The sequence below is a fragment of the Aphelocoma coerulescens genome, chromosome 3 (assembly GCF_041296385.1).
Source record: "Aphelocoma coerulescens isolate FSJ_1873_10779 chromosome 3, UR_Acoe_1.0, whole genome shotgun sequence".
Taxonomy (NCBI): Eukaryota; Metazoa; Chordata; class Aves; order Passeriformes; family Corvidae; genus Aphelocoma; species Aphelocoma coerulescens.
This window is the reverse complement of record NC_091016.1, coordinates 108,915,854-108,939,001: the sequence shown is the minus strand read 5'-3', so window position 1 is coordinate 108,939,001 and position 23,148 is coordinate 108,915,854. Positions and strand designations below refer to the sequence as shown.

General features: G+C 39.8%; 1 protein-coding gene across 3 annotated transcripts in view; it reads right to left on the bottom strand.

Moving 5' to 3' along the window:
* Positions 1 to 12,566: 12,566 nt before the first annotated feature.
* RNF144A (ring finger protein 144A) overlaps positions 12,567 to 23,148 on the bottom strand; it is a 66,084-nt gene continuing 55,502 nt past the window's right edge. For all 3 annotated transcript variants that reach the window (XM_069011544.1, XM_069011543.1, XM_069011545.1), the window contains 3 exons: positions 21,510 to 21,657; positions 20,172 to 20,261; positions 12,567 to 17,341 (listed from right to left, as the gene is read on the bottom strand). In XM_069011544.1, the coding sequence (XP_068867645.1) occupies positions 17,210 to 17,341; positions 20,172 to 20,261; positions 21,510 to 21,657 (370 nt within the window). In that variant the 3' untranslated portion in view covers positions 12,567 to 17,209. The remainder of the gene's footprint in view (positions 17,342 to 20,171; positions 20,262 to 21,509; positions 21,658 to 23,148) is intronic.

Genomic DNA, 23,148 nt, shown 5'->3' with positions numbered 1-23,148 from the left:
CTTGCTCTGAGGAAATAAAGCAGCTCAAGTTATTGCAGGATAACCTGATATAGTGGGAAAATGTGATAGGAAATGATGATAAGCCCCTGGCAAGCGAATTTTGTGATAATATTTGATTTAGCCATGTAAAGTACCTATTTTAAAATTACTCCATAACTATTGGTTCATAACTTGGAAGAGTTATAGCTGCCTTCCTGTACATGAAGAGGGCCCATGAGAGAGCTGGAGAGGGACTTTTTACAAGGGCATGTAGTGACAGGACAAGGGGGAATGGCTTCAAACCGAGAGCAGGTTTAGAATAGGCATTAGCAAGAAATTCTTTACAGTGAGAGTGGTGAGGCACTGGAACAGGTTGCCCAGAGAAGCTGTGGATGCCCCATCCCTAAAGTGTTCCAGGCCAGGATGGCTGGGGTTCTGAGCAACCTGCATAGTGAATGGTGTGCTGCCTGTGGCAAGGGAGTTGGAACTGGATTATTTTAAGGTCCTTTGCAACCCAAACCACTCTATGACTCTACGATTCTGTAAGATTACCATTTAGATTTTCAGGGGCTGCATACCTGCAGATGAAAGTAATTGGCTGAGGGGTGACCAGTCTTCAGGTGGAAACTCAACACCTATCTGGATTTTAAATGAAATGCCAAAACAGAACGAGCTGAAGAAATCCCCTCTATTTTTCATACAGGCACGTATCTTCCCTGTGCAGCCAGGAGGTGGGGAGTACTCTCCAGACATCTCATTTGCTCAACTCACATTCTGGTGGGGGACATTGCAGAACCTTTCTTAAATGCCACATATACTTCAGTAGCCTTATAGGCCACTAATTGTAAAATCCCCAAACCAAGTGACTAAAATATAAACTATTTTATTTTTCATTCTGATCCCCAGAACCTTGTCACTTTGACTTAGGAAGGGACCTACAGCACCAAATAAAAGATTAAAAAAAACAAAAGAATAGATATGTCATCCTAGGTCTTACTACTCGAGAAATAATATCATTGGTCATGACCTTCAGATTTAGGAGATTATGCTTTTAAACAAAAGTGAATATAAGACACAAGCATGAGACTCGATTTAAGCCAAAATACATTAAGAGGTAAGACTTGCCAAAAATATGATAATGGCAACAGTAAGGGAATTTAGTTTGACCTGCATTTTTTGAACTTCATTTTCATTATAAAATATTATTTTGGAATATCAAACTGCCCAGAAACACATAAATACTTGTGTTAAGCAAGTCTTAGAGAGTCACACCATACAAAGAATTATTATTTAGCATTTTTCAATAAGAAAAGATCAAAGCATTCATCCTTCATTGGGATTTTTGAATGTAACACACCCATCTATTTTTAAACTTATGAATTGCTCTAAAAACAAAGATCAGTCAGAAGGAATAAACCAGAGGGGACTATAGACTACATATAAATATTCAAAGTGAAGACATATGGCTTCTGGCACCAGTGTTCTGCAGTTATGCTGGAAGAGAGAAGAGAATGGAAAGAAGGAACATTACCCAAAATTATATTGATTTAAAACATGAATGTCCCAATATGGATCTTCTTATATATGGGCTACACCTGGATATATGGAATTGTGAACTGCTATCTGGAAAAGGCACACCTGCAGACCTGGTGGATATGAACAACTACAAAGAGAAGGGTCACCAAGATGGCCCCATGTGTTTTAGGTGAGTTTAGGCAAGTGTCCCCCACAGATAACTCAGATGACTATTTCTAATCACAGTTCAGAACAGGCACGAAAGCTTAACTATTTGCCACTTTTAATCAAATTCACTTTGAGTTTCCCATGTATGGCTGTATCAAGTTCATCAGTTAATCAGTTAATTTCTCCACTATCAGGTATTTCCCTCAGGAATTCAATTGCTGAAATAGAGCACGTGCAACACTCTGCATTTCCCCAAAAGATTTCTAGACTTTTTCACAGAAATAACACTTGAAAACAGCAAGTCTATCCTGTCAGCTCAGAAACAAAACGAGAACCAGCCTCTGCAGCAGGCAGTCAGGAACATAACCCTCTAACCAGTTCCACAAAAAAAAACATACAGAACCCCTCAGAAATAAATTTATCTCAGGAAGTTTAAGCAGCTAAAACTTATTCATCTCAGACTGCAATTTTACAGTGACTACAGTGATACTTCCAAGGGGCTGCTAAATGTACAAGTGTAAAAGTATCCCACAAGCTCCAGTGTTGGTTCTTGGGAAGAGAAGAACCTTCTGTCAGGCTTGCTTGGGCTATGGGAAACCAACCCCATGGCTCTTCAACATCAGTGGACTGAAAGAGAGAGCATTTAAACCCATCTCGTTCTTCCTAGATACCAACCTAGAGACAAGACTAAAACTTGCATAACTTGTGAGATAAGTCTCCTCTGGAAGGAACTGCTTCTTTCTGTTGGATTTAACAGGAGGCTTTGCTGTCTAGCTCTCTAATTTGTAGACATCCAGTTTGGGTGAGATAAAAAACGTGAGAATCAGTGTGAGAAACTCAGTTTTGGGCTCCTCATTACAGCTCTGTGAAAGGAATGAATGAATAATTTTGCAGAATATAGTAATTAAGCCCACCAAATGTAAATGCTGGAAATTTGCATGTATGCATGTAAAAGAAAGAGAGTGAAAGATTTTGGAGAAATAAGGCTGCCTTGTAAATCTATTTCTTTTGGACACATTTTCACTGTTGTTATTTATATCCCAGTCCCCAGACTAAAGTGGAATGGAAACTTGCTGTGTTACTGAAAGGTTTTGTTGCATGTTTTGCCACCACTACTAGAGCCATCACTGCTGTTTGATGCAGTTTACTCTTTTTCAAAACCAGAATTTTCTCCAGGATACTTAAAAGCAAGAGAAGATGCTGAATAATATAAAACAAGTGACTTCCGTGGTTACCTTTTGGGTTGATTTTTTGACTGGTCTTAGCATTTGCCTCCAACACTGAATACAACAAAATGTTCTTAGAAAGAAAGGATGGGAAAATCAGGGTCAAAAACTTTTCAAAGGTGGAATACAGGCATATTTCTTTGCAAGGACGTCAGGTTCTATCAGCAAGGCATGCATAGGCTGCCACCTAAAAGTCTAGTCTTCTACAAAAGACAGCAGTTTCCAGCCCTGTCTCCTGAGGGGTTTGAACCTTTCAGCAGTGGCACATTGTTTGGCTGAGAATGGTGTCTCTGGTCCCCATCAACTTCCTACTAGGATGCTTAACCTCTAACTTGGGCAGGAAAAATACTGACTGGAAAAATACCCTTGAAAGGGTGCCAGTCCCTGATTTCAGTCCTTCTGCCAAGGTCAAATTCCTTTCAATTTCCAAACTCTTTTCATTTAGTATTATTCCCTGTGGTTGAGAAGAGTTTCCCATGGACACCTTTGGAACTATTTAATCATTCTTTATACTGACCTAAGTCTCATTAAATGTTAAGCTGTAAGATGCTAAAATTACAGTATTACAAGGTTTGGCCCATGAACTTGCCCCATATGAAAATGAAAAGTGACTCTCTTCAGTGACCCTAGTTGAAGTGCTGAATGAAGGCAAGTCAGTTTGTGCACAGCCAAGTGGGAATGCTGCAGCCATCAAGGGAAGTGTCCTGCCAGCAGTCCAGGCTTGAGCAGATTTGCATAGCAGAAGTAAAGTAACCCTGATATGCACTTTTCTGCACAGACAATTTATTAAACACAGTAGAAATAGTCTTTTACACAGGTATTCTACGAAACAAAGTATGTATGTTTTTCACATAAACGTTTTACACTTGCTTGGTTTGCATATGGTGTTTTTTCTCCCTTCACTTGTATTTGCCTGATGGGCTTATGCAATGGTTTTGTTTTGTTTGTAATTACACTACTGTGTGTTTCCTTTTTTTAATAAGTACAGCATCCTCTTGTACTCTACGGGACAATTCTCCCCTAATTCTTTACACTTTTGTCCTTGCCCCCACATGAATCTGCTTTGCCAAGTTTTCAGCTGACATAACATTGTTCATATCCAGGAAATTACTGAGCTCCTACTGTTTTCCCACTTCTGTTTAACCATGGATTAAACAGACAGCCTCTCTTCAGCTGCCTACAAGGTCTCACTGGTACACATCAGGACTCTTGATTGCTGCCTGCTTGCCAGTCTATATGGAACAAAACCTGGGTCTCATTATCTCCATGCATAAAAGAAACAGAGTAACATAAAACAATATCCCAAAAAAATGGCAGTAGTAATTTGTGGAACTATCTGAAAACATGCTAGAAATCCTCCAGTATAATCTATAACCAGTGCTGGCTACAGGCAGTACAGATTCAAAACACTGAAAGAGAGCCACAGTAAGAGAGCCACAGGAAAGCATTATTTCTCAGAGTAATTGTGGACTAGTAAATCTGGTTATTTCCTTGTCTCCTACCTACTCTCCTTTAGCCTCACAAATTTCTTCAGAAAGCTGATACTAAAGTGATATCATATACCAGAATATCTCCATCCTGCATCTTGGGGAAGTGTCTACACCCCCAAATACTTCTGTTGAACTGAGTAACTTTCTGTCTTCAAAAATATGGCTAGCAGAGTTCACCTCTTTGATGCTCCATATGTGGACCCAAGGAATCAGGAAAGGTGCCTGGACTCGTCTCTTACATCTGGTAAGTGGATCAATTCCCCAACACTCTGCATGGAGGACGTCAAGATGCTGTTCAGTGCTTTTTGCTACTTTTCCCACATTCTTTCTCAGTTGCAATGAGTTAGCTGTTGTTCTGACAGAAGTTAGTCACAATATTCACAACTTATTTATGCAATACCACTGATCCCTGATGCCAAAGTCTGGGATGGCATTAGCTTCTGGAATTGCCAATCACCAGCACGTATTGTGTGATAACTCTAGAAATCGTGTTGAGACCCAGAGGTGAGTGTGGAGAAACTTAGGGTCAAAGTGCCTTCTAAGTAGCTCTCACTGCAAAGGCTTGAACAGCAGTGATGCTCACAAGCTGCAGGACTGCCTAGTGCCTGACTTCTGGGGGATTATCAGCCTAGATAAAGATCTCTTTCACTCTTCACTAAGTCAAAAACTAAATGCACAGTGATATCCGAATATAGGTTGTTGGGTTTTTTCCCCCAGATAGATATAGATTTTCATGCCAATATAAAAAGCATTTCTCTTTCTCATTTTAAAAAAAAAAAAAAAAAAAAGACTATTCAGTTTAGCCAATGGTAGATTGTTTCTGAGTACCCTATACCTGGAACATGTAATTCTGACTGATTTGGCATAAAGGAACTAAGCTGCATGCAAAATATTTTGTACAAAACAAAGAATAAAATCAACACCTTGTTGTATTTATTATTTATTCAAAAAATCCTACTTTTGAAGCTTGTGCTGTATCTTAGTTTTGGTTTGTTTTGGGATTTTTTTAAACATATTGGTTCTGATTGCCATAATGAATGAAAACTTGCACACATGGATGTTTATCGTTCAAAAGCCAAAAAGACAGACATAGATAATCCAGAACTTTTTCTTTATGATAACGCCTTTACACCTCCCATGATTTTCCAGAAGCTGCCTCATAAATGGGTCATTCAGACATCACATGGGGACTGTTTCTGCATTATGCAGAACAGAGGCTGAAGGAATCTGCTGCTGGGTATCTCAGTCTGCATTGCGGTCCTGCACAGGATGCAGAGTGTGTCTGCAGGTGGAAGTGCAAAATAGACTTACTGGTACAGATTTGCAGGTTTGCCAGAGCTGGCTTCTAGGTGTAAGAATTCTATCTAACGGTTATAAATTGAATGTAGTCCTCTCTATATAAAAACTATACAATATATGACTCTTTAGCAATGCAGAGAAGAGAAAAATGAAGAATTTAGTACTTTGACTTTGAATGAGGAAGTGAAACACCTGTTAGGCTGGAAAGTTTAACTGAATTTTTATTGAGTTCCCTTTGTGTACCACCAAGGTGTCTTTCAGGTTAAGGTATCACCATATCAAAGCATGTACTGAGCATGTCTCAGATGAAACACATTCTGATACCTGATTAATAAGTCATAAATCAAATCTTTTTAGGGAAATTGTTAACAATTGTTAACAATAGTTATTGAGCTGTTCCTGTTTAAAAGAGCATGCTTTGTTTTACTCATAGAGTTTACTAAAGTTTAACAAGATCTGTTTCTAAGGAAACTTAGAAACTTACTACTTAGTAGTAAGGATTCTAAGGAAACTTAGAAACTTAGATCACTTACTACTCCTTCCTGCTTTTCCCTTTGAATATTATTTTGTCTCGTATCTCTGTATTAATTCAAAGTCATAATTTTCATTGACAGCTTGCTACATATTCTAATTATTGACCAAAAGATCTTTACCAGAGAAAGAAAAATCCTTGGTAGCAAAGAGCACCTCTGATACTGCTTTGTCAAAAATAAATCAGGAGGCCAGTCTAAATCAAACATAAGTAGAGGCCATCTTGCCTGGATTATAATTAATTTTGAATTCCTCCTGTTGCCATGACACCATGCATGAAAAGAAATAAGCCAGGCATTGTGCAGTACTCAAGAGCTCACTGAAATTTTGGGGTTTGCTTCTTATGTTTAAAATAGGAAGAAAACAGTGAAACAAAAGCCAGCAGTAACACGAGTGCAGTTTTCCTCTCTGTGGAGGGGGAGAGGGATACATGCCAGGTATCTTTTGAAATTTTGCTTGTTGAAGGAAGTAATAATGAATCGGAGATGTTTGCCTAAATTTCCTGATTCTACTCCTGACAAAGCAAGTAATTATCACCTTTTCTAATCTTTGCGGACTACCTTAATTTAATATTCCTAAGTGACTACCCCCTCCCAGCTGCTTCAGGGGCAGCAATTAGCCCAAGCACTGCACACAACCCACACACTCTTCACACAAACCTTATGTTGAGCCTTCAGTAGCTCCTCAGAGAAGCTGGGAGAGAATGCGTTCTTCAGGCAAAAAACCTATTGTACACAAAGAACATACAGGACACTCTAGAGAGGAACGAAATTTTTTCTGAACCTCATGTTCTAACTGCTTTTATGGCTTTTAAAGAGATTATGGCACTTTCTTGTTAACAGAAAAAGGTTTTCTTCGCCCTACCGACACGTTGAGTGCTCCTTGTATCCAGAAGCTTTGTAGTGCTTCACATGTGGTTGTTGAACACTCAGAAACATAAAGCTCTATAAAACTCTTCCACTGGGGTGTTGTTAGTTGTTTTATTGGCAAATCCCACCTGATGCAGCCTCCTGAGCAAGACCAGTAACTGCTGCTTGAAGAAACACCGCAGCTGTCTCTGTGGGGCTGCTGCCCACGCATGTTTGGAGATGGTCATCTCTGAGCACAGACAATCATGACCACTGCTAGGGAGTGCTCCACGGTGCTGTGAGCTGCATGAAAAGGGCAGGCAGGCAGCTCTCAGCTGCTTTGTTGACACTGGATAGCAGCTAGAGCTCCTCTGCAAGCTTCATATTCAAATTGGAATAAAGAAAGTCATAGTCCATCCAGCCCAGAGCAGCGTTATAACCTTACTAAGCTGTGCTGACAGGCTGCACATCTGAGGTTGCTGTCAAAGACTTTAAAGACTTTAAGTACTGAGTGTCCTGAAGGGTCATTAAGGTATCCTGTGATTTAAAACAGATGTTGCTTCAACCTCAAGCATTTCTCAGCTTCCTTTCCCTCACAGCCATAGCTTTTCCCTGCAGCTTCTGGCCAGACCGTGTGGCTCAGAAGGTGTTTTCTCAAGCTTAATGTTAAAAGCTGTGAAAGACAGATGGTTGCACCCGACAGAATTCTTTAGGTTTAAGGAGCCCTAGGATGTCTCTAGAAGGACAAAGGATGCTGCTTGGCTGTAGCTTTTCACATTCAGTTTATTTCCACAACACAGTGCCAGAGAAAATATCTGGGTTAATTCTCTCAGTCTTAGGGCAAAGGAGAATCTGAGTCAGAGGGTCAGCTCTCACATAAGGCACTTGCATTTTAACCCAGTCACAACCTTCCTCTGCCTCCCTTACTAAGTCTTAGGTGTAAGGAAATGCTAGTAATTGACTGCAGAGCCTGCAATGCAGCACATCCTGAGATCACAAGCGAAAGGATAAAAATTGCTGGTAAGGATGATGGCACTGAGCACCAACGTACATTTTAGTCACAGCACAGATAGAGGTGACAGAGAGAAAGGTGCAATTTCTCAGAGCCTCTCCCTTCTGCTGCTCTGGATCTCTCTGCTTTCTGATTCCAGTTGTGGGAAACAGCAAGACAGCACTCCCCCAGCCCCCACTGATTTGCATCTTTCAAGGGCTGTTCTTCAATACTCTGCACCTAGAAACACTACCCTGCTGCTGGGAAGCCAGGAAAAGCTGCAAGGAACACTGAAAGGCTGGAGGCGTCCTTCACTGAGAAGATTCTCAGTCTGTAGCCCCCTCATTGATATTGAAGGCTGGGAAAATTTGCCGAACAAAATGCATGGATATGGTGGGAGTAAAGCACTAGTGGTCTGGTAAGATACACTGTCCTATCCTAATCCTCTAATTGCACCATTTCACGTAAGAAAATTTCAAGGTTCTGAAAAGGAAAAACGGATTCAGCTCAAAAACATGCTCCAAGCACATTCCTAACAGGCTGAAATTGGCATGAACTAGAAGTTTCCTGGGAGTCCCTGGAATTTTGCCAGGGAGACGGTGGCAGCCAGGAATGCACACTATATGGTTTTTTTAGAAAGTTAAAGTTTGTGTTAGTATTGGCAGGATCCTGAAACAAACCTCTAGGCCACAAAAAAAATGAGAAACCAACTTTTTGCTTTGCTCTACTCAGATGCACTTGGTGGCTAGGCAGGGGTAGGAAGACATGCGAACTTTGGAATGTATACAAATAGAGAGGTAAAGGCAGAAGGACTCACAGCAACCTCCCCCGTTGCATCTTGCCTCCCCTGCCAAACATGTTGACTGCTGAAGTGATGATTGCAGTTATTGTTTGGACAGTTGCATTGTTTCTGCTGAACATCTGTATTAAGGAACACAGATACAACAGCAGGCGTGAGTAGGAAGGGAGAAAAGAATAATTTGGCTGAGCTACAATATCCGTCTATTACAAAATATAGAGAAGATGCAGTGTTATTAGCCAAATCTTACTTTGTAACCAACTGATTTTTAGTGTTCCCCCTTCTTCTCCCTGTGAAGTCATTGTTTTTTGAACTTGGCATTTTGAAAGAGACCCCTGGAACCCCTGCTTTGCACCTCTCATTTTACATTTGTAGGCTGGAACATCTCTATATCAGCTTTTGAAAGTTCAAACACTTGGGCTTTTTCCCTGTCAGAAAAGGTTTATACACGCTTGGAGAACAGGAGCAATAAGGTATGCTAGTATCAGAGACTGGAACAGCCCCAGCAGTGTGCAGGCCCATCATAACATCCTTATTTTTAGCCCTATCTTTACAATTAGCTCTGCGGAGGCTTAGAAACACAGACTTTACAAGCCCGAGGTAGAAATCCGGTTCCCAGGGATTTCTCCTGCAAGGCAGCCCACGCTGAGCCGAGGCGATCGGCGGCTGCTCCCTGCTGGTTCGCGGCAGCACCGCTCACTGCCCGGAACACCCTTCCTGGGGGCTTTGCTAAGGCAGCTGGGACAGTTTATCCCTATTCCAACTCAGGAATCCCTCACTCGACCTGTACCCCTTGTAGCAGTTACATGAGAGTTCAGCAAAATGAGTCCACTAACAATTACTAAGGCATGAAAACAAAGAAATGCTGCACTCTGCTCATCTGCTGCAGCAATTTTAAACGCAATTTTGCACAAGCGCATGCATTTCTCTTGTGGCTAACCCCTGCAGTGACAGTGGCATTCTCAAAATACAGTAAGATCTCAGGATTTTGAAGCAGCCCAAGCATTTCTGCCACCCACCACATCATCATCTTGAGGGAGCAAAGAGAAAAAAATGTGTGCTTGTTTGCAATTGTTCTCAAGAATAACACACAGCAGTGAGATTACAGGAATGGCTGAGCCAACACCTTTTAGACTGATATGAGCAGCTCAGGCCTACAGAACCTGCTAAATTATTGCAGTTTCTACAAAATTATGCAACAGAATTTCTTCTTCCTGTAATCATATATGAGTACACAAACTAAAAGACACATTTGACATTTAGGGAGATGCTGTGCATAAAAATAAAGCACACATCAGCTAGACTCATATATAGATCCAGATTTTAGAATTTTGCACTGTTAGGACACTTACAATTTACTCCCAGGGGCTCTCTTTATTGGGCTTACAGTGTTGACTTCATTTTAGGCTTTAAAGAAACAAACAAAACAAGGAACACTGGAATATATTCACAGCACACACAACTTGACATTGTTCTCTCTGTCACATACCACAAAAGAACTGGAGTCAAGTCTTTTAAGTGCATTTCCATTGCTTGCATGTGTGAGTTGGTTTGTATGATTTATAGCATCTAAACATTTTGTATATGTGACTCATGTTAAGTTATACTCATCACACACAGAGTGATCTGGAAAAACAGTAACTTGGTTCTTATTTGCACCACTGAGTTCTGCACTAGTATCTGAAAGCAGATAAGGCACTCTATGACTGCTGTCCTCAGTTTTAGCCATGTAAAAGTTACAAGGACAAGGACAGTTTAGACTTCTGTCATCGAAGTATATGGGGAAAAAAACACACCTGAGAAGCATCTTAAGAGGCTAAAAAAGCTGATTTTTCTAGACAACAACCTTAGTAAAAGCAGCATAGAATGGGAAGGGGAATGTCCCAAAGACTCGGGAAATGTGTCTTTGCACTGACTGGCACCAGTTAAGGCCAGACACACAAATGTCAAGACACCTCATCCTTAAGTGATGTCACATACTAGGCTGAATCTCGGTTCCCAGAGCACAGAATCTGGGTAGCAGAGCTTTCTTGTACAAATAGCCTTACCTGTCATCTTCAAACTCAGCAAAAGTTCCATGGGTTTCAATACATCCTGTGTAAATAAGTCCTGGTACAGATGCGGTGCTGACAGGTCAAGTACCCACGGCACAGAATCTCTTATGAGGAACTTCCTAGCAGATCTTCAATTAGAAAAAAGAAGGAAGGTGCTTTGTGGATGCACTGTGCTCACAAGTTGGTAGTGGCAATTTCTAGCACTACCCCCCATACATGTGTGTGTACACAATACTAATTCCATTAGTACCACTGTAACTAGCACAATGCTAGAACTAGCACAAGGGTTTTGTGCTGTGCAATTCTATTGTCTCAATCTTTCAGTTCTTACAGGACAGTTACTGACATGATTTTGACCGCAACTGTTCCATCCAATGCCCAGGTAGCACTTCAGGAGTTACTCTGGGGCTGGGGTCCCTCCTAACAGAACTTACTACTATTGATGTGGTTCAGCTCTGGCAACTGAATGATCCTGGACACTGTTTACTAGAACATACGTGTGCTAGAAGTTTGTCACCTAAGAATTCAACTTAAATTTTCTTATTTTAGACAGTTGACTGTTACTCCATTTAATTTCTGCAGTGCTTGATTCTCTGATGACAGACTTGTGCAGAAGCCCAGTCACACATATGAAAGGCAGGGATTATAAAATCCTTCTATAGCAAGGGGAGCTGCACCTGGTGGACAAACAGAGGGACTGTCCAGGAGCTAAAGATCACTAAACTACACAGTTATTGCACGTGACTGAGAAATAATCCTACTCTCCAAGAGAAAACTACACCACCAAACATACGCTAATTGAAAACAACCCAGTGTGGGAGTAGCAGAAGCAAGCAGAAAGATCACTTTGTTACTAATACCTGCTCCTAGAAGAGGTCAAAACTCCTTGTGGCTTTTAGAGACTATTTTCTGCCCAATTAATTGAACAAAATATCTAACTTGATCTTACCCTGACAGAGAAAAATCATTATGCTTCATGAAAATGAAAGAAGAAATGACCTAGTAGCAGCTATTATGTGGCCTTTTCTAAAGTTGTCAGGTATAAAGCACATGGATGCATATTATTTATGCACACTGTTTTCTTGAAGAAATAGTGCCTGTGCTTTTTTTATGGGTATAGACAAATTGTACCCTAACAAGTGAGAAATAAACTGTGGGGATTAAAGGAAAGTCTCCACTCTCAACTGCAGTTTAGGCAAAATGCAAAGTGCTTGTTGATGGAGTCAAGAATGAGAAGTCACTACCACTGTTGGAGAGTTAAATACACTCATTCAGGAGATTGGGCTTTGCCTTTAAGTTTCACTTCCACACCACCAGACTGAGGGGAGTACAAGCTGCTTGCAGCCACCTGCACCAGACCTAAACCCATGGTGCAAGAACACACACACACCTCAGAGTGATCCTTGGGGCAGCACATTCACCTGGCTAGAGCATCCATCCCTGGACTGCAACAGGAGCTAGGCCAAGGACCCAGCTGTGCACCAAATTAGCACTAGAGATACCCAGATTCCCTCTTTTAGCTAAGCTGGGAGATGATAAGTCAGAAACCACAATTACGCCCAGAATTGTGGCAGGAGGTCTCCAGGCCGCAGGCTGTTCTTGCTCCAAAGGACTGAGAGGCAGAGAAGCACAGGTAAAGTCATTATGAAGAATCACAGGAAACACATTCATTTAAAATATCTATTGAAATTACAAATTAAACTCTCCAATATGATTCAAAGTACAAAACACCACATTAAAAGGCATTCAACAGCTCCTTTATACATCACAGTGTTAGTGGCACAAAATGCACTTACATTTCAAATACATCAACAGAACTGTTTTTACACTGGTCAAATACATTATTTATACATATGCATGACTCCTTCACGCTTATCCCTATACAATTTTAAAATACATCATAATAAAATGATCAAGAAAGGTTCAGTTATGTACCATGTACCTGTACCTAATGTTCCTGGAATTCTTATATACACAAATCAAAGCAGTAATGAAGGCCACAGGGCTCTAAACACAAACAGCATGCCTTACTTAGTACAAGTGCATGAGCAATTAAGGGCTGATGCTGGCTTTTTTGATGTCCTTAATATCACTGTCATCAACAACTGTAATTTACTTGTTTTCCTCAGGCTTTTAGATTGTGTACATGAAATGTACAAACTTTGGTTTTAAAAAAAGCAAACCTGCACAAAGGTTTATGCATGCTGCACCTCACTAGAATGATAATGGTCTGCATTAAAAATATTTATTCCTATACAGTAAAAGGCCTATACATGAAATGCACACAGAACTTCATTTTAATCTTCCTGCCCACAACAATTTTTTTAAAAAAGAACTTAGTATTTTTCTGACCTATGGATATTTTATCCTGTCAGCTCCATAAATGACAGCTTTTCACTAATTTTGATTGTGTTCTGCATGTCAGGAGCTCAGCTGTACACTGAAGAGTTGATCCAGTCAGCTGTTATTAGGGATTTTGCCTAATTTATGCACCAGAGTATCTGAGGAAAGATCATGCTTCTTAGTACGTGGGGGACAGTATCCTAAATTCTTGACATGCTAAGGTCAGTAGTAGGAGGCTTCAGGATGAATGCCAACATGAATACAACTGAAATATTAACATAAAACTACAGTAATCTTTTACATATAACTGTTCATTTTGAAGAGCCTCAAAACCAATGAATTTGCCCCCACAACCCTCCTGAGGTAAACACTGGTCCATTCACTTATAAGATGGTTAAATTGAGATAAAAGGTGGCAAGTGACTTGTCCAATGTCACAGGGGAAAACCCAACACTACCACCACTGAAGTGGGCTGCACTCCTGATCTCTCTCAGGACTGGCTTCAGCCCAACTAATGGCAAGCCTAGGGAGATGCACAGCCTCTGGAGCTGGGGACTCCACACTCGCTAGACATGACACCACATGACACCCCAGAAGAACATGCAGATGATGTACTATTACAAACTCCATTAAACAGCATTGACAAACAGGCCTTTCAATTAAGACCTGGACTTGATCCTTGTGGGTCCTTTCAACTCAGAATATTCTACGATTCTGTGTGAATATACACCCCCTAAATAATAGCATAACCATAAAAATGCAACAGAAATCATGCTGTGATACTTATTTTTCTGGTTCAAACCTAAAAAGCCGTAGCTGTTGTAACAGATTTTCATTTGAAAAGAAGAAGAAACAAACATTCCCTTTCCCATTGCAGGTTTAAATGTCAGAGTTTAAAATGATGTATTTACAATTCAGTTTTAGGGTATTAAATGTCACAGTACCAACATAAGCTGTAACATAAAAGCATCCTGAACTTAATACATCACCACCAAAAGTTGCTACTTTGGAACCAAATCAGCATTAAAAATAGTAATTGTAGTAATAATAATATTAACAATAACAAAAACAAACAAAAAATCCCCGAGAATACAAATGGAATGACATTTAGCAAACCTGAAGAGACTAGGTAGGTATTTGGTAAATATATGTAGGCATATAGTCTATTCCAACAGCCGGGATGTGAAACAAGAGCTGTGTCGTTAAAATCACCAGTAGAAATTCAAGTATGTTGAGATCAGAGAAATACTGACAGAGTTTTCTGATTATACATAATGTTACCTGTGAGTATCAATTATAAATTATCATTTTAAAATTTCTGTATTTGCAAAGAACTTACTTCTCTTTCCTTTTTCTTTTAAATCTGGAAATGCATTAATTTTGACATTGACTATTAACTGGCTGCACAGCACTTTGGAAAAGTCAAATTTTGCTGTATTTCCACATAAAACCTCTAAGAAAGTCACAGAGAAAATAAACCTCCTCATACCAGGACACTCAATACTGTTCACAGGCCACTGAACCTCTCCTGCTTACTATGATCCCAGTAGGAGAACCGGTCATCAGTCACAGCCACAATACAGCAAAATCCCTCAGTGCCCCCAGATAGAAAATTAATAACCCATGAAGTCTTTACATCCTATTGTCCAGAGTTTTTTTCTCCAGTAAAACAGAATTACAGGGCCAAGGAGGAAAGGCCATAGTTCAAGCTTACCTGCAGGAAGCTGTCCTTTGCAGAAGGGTTTCCATTAATTCTGCACAATGAAGCTGTGACGCAGGACAACTCAGGTGTGTGGCTTGGGATTCCTCTGGGAGATGGACTGAGCTGATGCCAGAGCCAGAGGAACAGAAGCACTTCCCTGCCTGCTCAAGTCAGCAGTGCTTCACACACCCCTGGGAGCTGGCAAACAGGGATCAAATGCACTACCCAGACTTCCCTATGGATATTCTTTAACAACTAAGCAATTTTTAGTAATAAAGATAGCTGAAATACTAAAAATACTCAGATAACAAAAGATATGAACTGTGCATTGCCATAAATAATCTGAAGATATCACAAGGAGTTCAGATTTGCTGGAAACCAGCTATCCTTTTTATTCACATTACAGAGGCTGAACTCATTAAAATCCAGCCAAGTAAGTGAAATGCAGATAATCTTCAGCTCCTAGAGCTAAAATCTCTGGTTATATACAGTTTGTATTTGGATAGCACTAAACTTGGAAGATAAGGGAGGAGAGAAGTTTTATAAAAAGAAATTGTCCCTTTTCAAAACTGTACCCTACAATATTTTTATTTAACAGATAGACAGTGTAAAACAAAAGATAACAAGGATTTTTTTTTATGGTTGAGGTATGAAAACATATTCCCAGCCTGTGACAGCAGCCAGATCCATTTGAGGATATTAAGATATTTTCAGTGGAAAGTTATCTTGGCTTCAAGATATTCATCCATCTCAGTACACTGCCGACACACAGAAATAAATGATGAAGAAAAAATGCAGTACAACTTCAGTCCAGAAGCCATTCAAAACAATGTTTTGTTTCAGTACTACAGACATACACATTGTCTCAGGTGCTTCATATTTCATGGCAAGAAGTTATTAGTCAAATTCTGGTAGACTTTAAAATCAGAGCAAAATGGTTTTCAACAAAATATTTTTAAAGAGAAACCTCAAAGATGTAGTATGTTGAATAGCACACTTTACTACCCTGAAAACACAGCACTGAACTCTGCAGAACTATCAAGTGATTAGTTCTCAAATAAAAACTTATTTTGTCACAGTATTGTTATTAACACAATACACCACATATCATACAATATTAACTCTGGAAAATGGGCTAAGTAGTTTAAATGCAAAGTACAATTTCCACAAATATCCCAGGCATTTTCATATTAACTACAGGGATAACCATGACGTATTTTTGTATTTAAAAAGAAAGACTCATTGATAACCCTAGAGTCTGCTAAATAGCAATGTTAGTCCTGTATTTTTTAATAGTTGTCCTAAAGACAGAAGCAAGCTATCCTGAATTTCCAAAATATTTCAATAGCACAGCTATTTACACATTTGGTTTAAATAGGATTATATATATCTATATCTATATATATATCTATGTATCTATAAAAAGATTAAGATACCTGGATTAGAACTTACATAGCCCTATAAGTGTACTAGAACCCTAAACAACAGCAAAAAATAGCAATTCAGAAAAACACTAGTGGTCCAGGGGTAATCAATACCATCAATGCATTTTTAAAAGAAACTTGATTAAATAGCAAGTTTGTGTCACCACTCAACCTTTCAGCTTCATCAATTAATTTTAAAATATAGCTTTTAACCAAACAAATTTCCTGTAAGACTTTATAAAATTCGTGGAAGGCAATAGGACCAACTTGTCCCTCTGATCCTCCCAAAATTTCAAGAAAGGCATAGGATGGCCTATATGCACCTTACTAATTTTGTTATACTTGGAAAAATAAGTACTAAAAAGGACATTGTGATGGCTTTAACAAAAACAGATGTGTAATAAAGTCACACAAAGTTGACTATCTGATTTAAATGGTAGACAACTTAAAACATATGTTTAAGACACCAAATTTGGAAGCAAATAGATATGCAGAAGTTTGTATGCTTTTTCAGCTTGGTTTGCTGATGTCATTCAGTACAGTTTCCAGTTCACCAGCAAGGCAGCACCAACTTTTTGTACTATATTTAGCAGTATCACCTCTTCATTTCAGATAGCTACTCAGGTCTGTGGTCTCCCTTTAGCACCTAACTTGCCTTCTATTACCCTCCTTGTCTATTATCAAGTGATCTGTACAACGGTAGTAACAACAGTTCCTGGAATCAAGACTGTGTCAATGAAAAGCAGAATGGGGCACGTAAGGCTAGAGCAATGTAAGTGCAAGAGGGAAACATAACAGTAAAATCAAAACATGTTGTGATGAGTCCAATCTTCTCCCAGGCTAGGTAGGTAGAGGGTCATCATCTCCTTTATTACATTTGCACTTGCAGCACAGAACAAATGGCGTAGCAAGTAGAAGGAAAGGGGAGGCCACCAAAAGTAGAAGACCAAATCCCGCAAAAATGCCTACTACCTGTAAGAGAAAGGGATAGCATTGAGTCAGGGATAGCATTGCCTAGATTCTGTGTCTGCTGACACCATTGCATTATCTGTGTCCATCAAAGACTTCAGCAAAGGCCACTGACCTTATCAGAGCCAGGACTCTCCCACAGGTATACTGCAGTCACCTCCTGTGACCAGTAAATGTGAGTGAAAGCAGAGTATGAATGTTCATGTTTCATGGCTCCAGTCAAACTGTGCCACACAACTGTTTTATCATACAAAGTGATGCAGAAGGCTATTTGCCTTTTTGAGTCTTCCTTTATCTCAAACAAATAATGAAGCAAATCACTACTTTTTTTCTGGATCGAACCTAAATACTAAATATTGGAATCAAGGCTACAAGAAAGTTAAGACTTCCACTTTCAGATGCTCCCTTTTTTTCTGGAGAAAGCTTCAAGAACAATTAGTCAAGGTGTTGGTGGTGTTCAGAGCATCTGGGAATACTCCCACAAATGTCCCACCAGAGGACCACAGATTTACCCATCCGGTCAATGTGACAAAGCAGTAATTTCTACAGAGCATGGATTTGGAAAATTATTTAAAAAACATTCAAGTTGAGCTTCATTGCCTGAGAAAGTTTCCCATTCGCCATAGGCAACTCTAAAAGTGATGCTGCAACAATATGCCCACAAATTATTTGAGAAAATAATTTAGATTTATTCACATGAGAGTGTCTCTGAATAATTTTGAATAATGAAGGCAAGAGTGGATTGCTAATGCAATAGCAAAACCTCACAGCAGAAGGTGAAACAAAATTAGAGTGCATCACTCATTAAGGATTCTTCTAGTCAGGGCTAGATACGCCACTTCAATTAGCTGGCAAATATTAAATTAGCCACGGTATAGATGGGACGATGCAGTAGTACTTTTGCTGGCCACGGATAATTTGGTGTTGATGATCTTGCACATGGTCCGAGGTTGTGCTGCCGCGGAATTCCGGCGGTGGGAGCGCCGGGCAGCCGCAGGAGATGGCGCTGTGGGACAGCGCTCCCGGCGCACACGCACCCACCCTGAGCAGCATTCCGGCCCCGGCTGCCCAGCCATGAGGAGCCCGAGCTGCCTTGCTCTAACGATTTTATTTCTTCCCAGCAACAATTTCTTTTTCAGCTTCAGAGGTGGGCACGTTTCACAACTCATTTTCTTTATTTTGGTGGTGCTGACAATCTGATGCAACTTCTACTAATCTTTACATTTATTTCCCAGAAACCAAAGTTCAATTTGCATCTTTAAAAAACATGAGCTGCAACTATTGTCATGCTGCTCTTTGCAGGCCAGGCTGAGTGCACTGGTCAGACAGAGCCAAGCTAGAACTTGGCAATTCAGTGCAACAGACTGACTACTGGTAATTAATATAAAACATCTATTTACACCTTCCTTTCAGCCTCAATATGCCATCAAATAAATCATCAAGTTTCATTTTTTTGTTTTGCTGGTTTTGTTTTTTGATGTGGTCTTCGGGGGGGGGGGAGGTGTTTATTTTTAAGTCAAACTGCATGCTGAGTATTACTTATTTACTTTTTACTTGGTTCTTTTTCTTCTGAAGAAATTGCTGCCCTACTAGGCATCAAGCCATTTTCTCTGGCCAAAACAAGTATTTTTTTAAACCCACAAAAAACAAACCAAAGACTCACCTCAACTTGCTTTGGATAAATCTAAGAAGAAATTTAACAACTTACTCAAAGTTAACATAAGGAAACAATTGCAGTGTTGATTTGGCTTCAGTGGGTTTAGCAGAATTATATCTTGACTAGTAGTGAATTATCACCTTTCTCAACAATGACCAGATTATCAAACATTCCATGTATCAAACAGATTTGCACAAACTGCAATGGCTTAGAGCATATTCCAAAGATCAGATTAATCACCTCATACTACAGCTTTATCAAGTAAGCTTAATGTACCCACACACTTCCTGAGATACCACTGGCTAATCCAAGCAAAACCCAGTCCACAGCTCAGACACCCAGTGGTGTGGGTGGGAGGGGTGAGATCCTTCTGTATTTCAGTTTAGCTGTTTATCCAGACTTGATGATTATTCTATAGACTTGGTGTTTTTGCTCACATGGGAAGACATCTGTACTTCAAGGAAAGTACCTCATCTGAAGCTAAGGTAGCTTTTTACAGGCACACAGTTAATTTAGGAAGAGATGACTCAGATATGCAGATGTCCCCGTATCTCTGAAGTGACTGTAAAGGCGGTAGATTGGACCAAGTCACACACGAGCATTTATACTGCATGCATCAAAGTGCTGCAGAGAGCTCTTTTATTACCAGCATTCCTGCTGAGTCTAGCAACACTGAATCTAGACTACAAGAGGTATTCCCACACTCTCTGCAATTGTCAGTTTGAATCTGTTTGAAACTACTGAAAAACCTTCAGGGTTAACTTTCTATCCAGCCTACAGGAATGAGTCAGATGGAGTCCATAGCTAGTTAATGACTCTATTCAGGTTAATTCCTTTCCAGCTCTGGATCCAGAGCTAAAAATGCCTTGCAGGAAGAGCTTGCTTGAAAATAATACTGACGGTGGCAACCTAGTTCATCCTCCAAACTCAGTGAGAACATATCTGGACTGGCACTGAACTGGCTCTGCAAACGTATCTTTACTGGTTTCTCAGTGGTGTTTTGCCAAGGAGGGTCTTCTCCAGGAGAGCTAATTGTTCCACTCCAAGCTACTGCCCTCTTTTCATCTGCTATGAAAGTCAGTTACCATTTGGCACAGAATCTTACCCTAAGGTGTTAAAATGAGGCACTATGACAGCAGCAGACCTGTAGAGAGCTTTCAAAGATCTGAGCTTTACCTGTGTCCTGTGCCAGATAACAGATGCCCTGGAGTGCCCCAGCTTGTTTCGACAAGGTCCTTTGTCGTAATGTATAAGGAGAAAATCATCCTACAAAATATTAAATGAGAAGGTAGGCAATAAGCAGAAGTTCTTCAAGTTACAAAATACTATATCCTGACAATTTAAACCCAGGAATCACACAGAAGATAAAAGCAAGCAGACACAGCCATGTCCAACCTTTCCAAAGTGCTTTGTTTACAGTTAGGTGTCTTCACAAACAGGTTTGTTTGGCGTGTGTTGTAGATATACAACAAATTCTTCTCCCAAAAGGTCTCAAGCTGCATATTTAAATGCTAGCATGAAGTTTAGCAAGAGAATCCAAGAAGATAAGCCAACCATTACATGTATTTTACACACATACAGAAGGAGCAAAGGAAAATCAGTACTTGTAACTGCAGACTTCCCAAAGCTGGTTCCTTTACCTAGCTGCAGAACAGAAAGGAGAACAGATTTTTCAGATATTATGTCCCTATCGGTCCTGTAAGCCTCTCACAAACCAGCCAAGATTGCAGGCCTACTTATAAGTGAACACTGCTTTTTTTATCTATGAGAGCATGTGAGAAGCCTGTGACTTCAGGATTGTTAGTTAAGTATTCAAATGGGACAACCACAGGATTTGAATAGTTGGAGTAGCTTTCAGGAACCTAATTTCCTTTGCTATTGTCAACAATGTTATAAAGTAAAACTGATGACATGGAAACAGATGCTGTGTATTGTACATACTCTGATCTGTAGGCATGATAACAGGCTGATTATAAAACAATATAAACATATGACAGCAGCAGCTTATAGACCAATAAATTCCTGGTGTTGTGAGAACACTGCATTCCTTCTCCTATGTCAGATCTATTTCTTGTCCAACAATACAATGAATGGTAAACAAATCTGACTGCTAGTGACATACCACATCTAGTTTTTTTAAATTTCCTCAGACTAAAAGCATTTCTAGTCTCATACTGTAATGCCTTCAAGAAAGGCAACATTGAAAGTCACTACTGGAAACAAAAAAGACACACCCCTCTCCATGTTAGGTGCCATGTAAAGATTATGAACAGATTATTGTCATAAAATATAACTATTTAGTAATTATTTACTGACTCAGACCACATACTAAGTTCATACAGGTCAGACAAGTAAAACAGAGGATACAAATCCTATCCAACTCCCAGCATCAGCTCTGGTGAGTTATGGCCAGAAGCTAGTGAGCTATTTATTTAATTGATTAAAGAGACAGCTGGATGGCAAAGCAATGAACTTTTAAGCTTCTGAGAGCCAGAGTGCATTGCATGTACTCACATCAAGAGATTCCAGACAGTACCAGCAAAAGGCATGTTTGCAATTCTTACACATCATTTGGGCACAGCCTTCATCTCGTTCAATGTAAACTTTACACTTTGGACAGCGTTTGATTGGAGCATCATCATCTTCCATTTTAAAAACTGAACTGTGGGAGAGAGTGAGAAATTAGTAAAATGTGTGGCCATGTCAGTTTAGAGAAGAATGTCTAAGAACTGTGCTACGAAGGCAAGCCTGCTTTTTTGTTTAAAAAAAGAGAAATTACTAGAGATTCAGGTATTCAAGTGAGTTTTATTATTCAGTTATTTTGGCTACACACTACTTTTCAAACATAAGTCTAGAAAAAGATATTTAATGACTACAGTGTCTACGTAAAAGCTAGGATGTTTTCTTTACCATGTAAAAACCAGCTGGTTTTGCTGTAGAGTGGTACTAATAGATATTGAACAGTTTTCTCCTGTAATGTATCAGATGAGCAGCAGCTAGCTCACACCTAAATGTTTTGTACATCTAGATTATTTTCCTTTTCTCCCCTTTCATTCTCAGATGAAGAAACAATCCCTTGATTGCACAAAAAACCCCAGACCACATTCCTTTGGACTAGGGCACCAGGGACAGATTACTCGTCTGTGCCTTCCTTGAGGACTCTCCCCAGGAGTTTCCTCCCAAATCAAGAACCCTAAGGTTTTGGTACATGTTATTCTTTCATTCTTTCAATTAAACTTTGTCAGTAGAGTCCTAACAAGTCACTATTCATGAGTTAGGGTCAGCACTGACTCTTCTTGCACAAGTGTGCAGAACCACAGGTGTCCCCTCACATAATGGGCACAACACAGAGGAATGTTGAAACAGTGGAACAACTTTTATCTCCCTTGAGTAGCTTTCTACTGTGTGCAGGTTTTATGCTAACAACTAAAATGTACCTTAAATGACAATTCCTGCAGCTACTGCCAGTGTGAAATACAATAATGACTGATGGGGAATCAACAGTTTGCTGGAAAACAGGACTGATGATTGATTGATTGACTGATTTGCCCAACAGCAGGATAAAAGGACACACACTAATTACTAACACTAGGGGCGACTGTACTAGAAAAAAATGCTTTGTATACATAAAATGTATATGAAACTCCAAATGCTGCTAAGAGGCACATTATGCTCCAGAATATGAAAAAACAAATTTTACTTTTACTCAGTAGAGTAAAAAAATGAAGTGTGAAATGAAAACTAAAAGCAACCAGAACACTAAAAAAAAATAGATTAAGTTTGTTACATCACCATGAAGTTTAGCAACCTTCAGTTCTTGTCAAGGACACACAAAAGCATGTGCAAAAGTTAGTGTATTTGATCAGGAACTCATCGTGACAGCATCCTAGCTAGTCATCTGTTACAGCAAAGTGTCAAAGAAGATAAGTTATGAGTAACTAAGTCCAAGGATGGGCAGGGCTTTAATGATGCCTTGGAGTGCAATACAATCTTTGAAAAAGCCCAAACATGATGTGGAACACATGCACAATGGCCTTTCTTATTCAGTGGCTGCAGTTTGCCACCAGAGACCACTCGAAACAGAACCTAAGATCATAGGCCAAATGTGCAGCAGAGGGGATGATTGACAGGGTATCCTAAAAATCACTGTCTG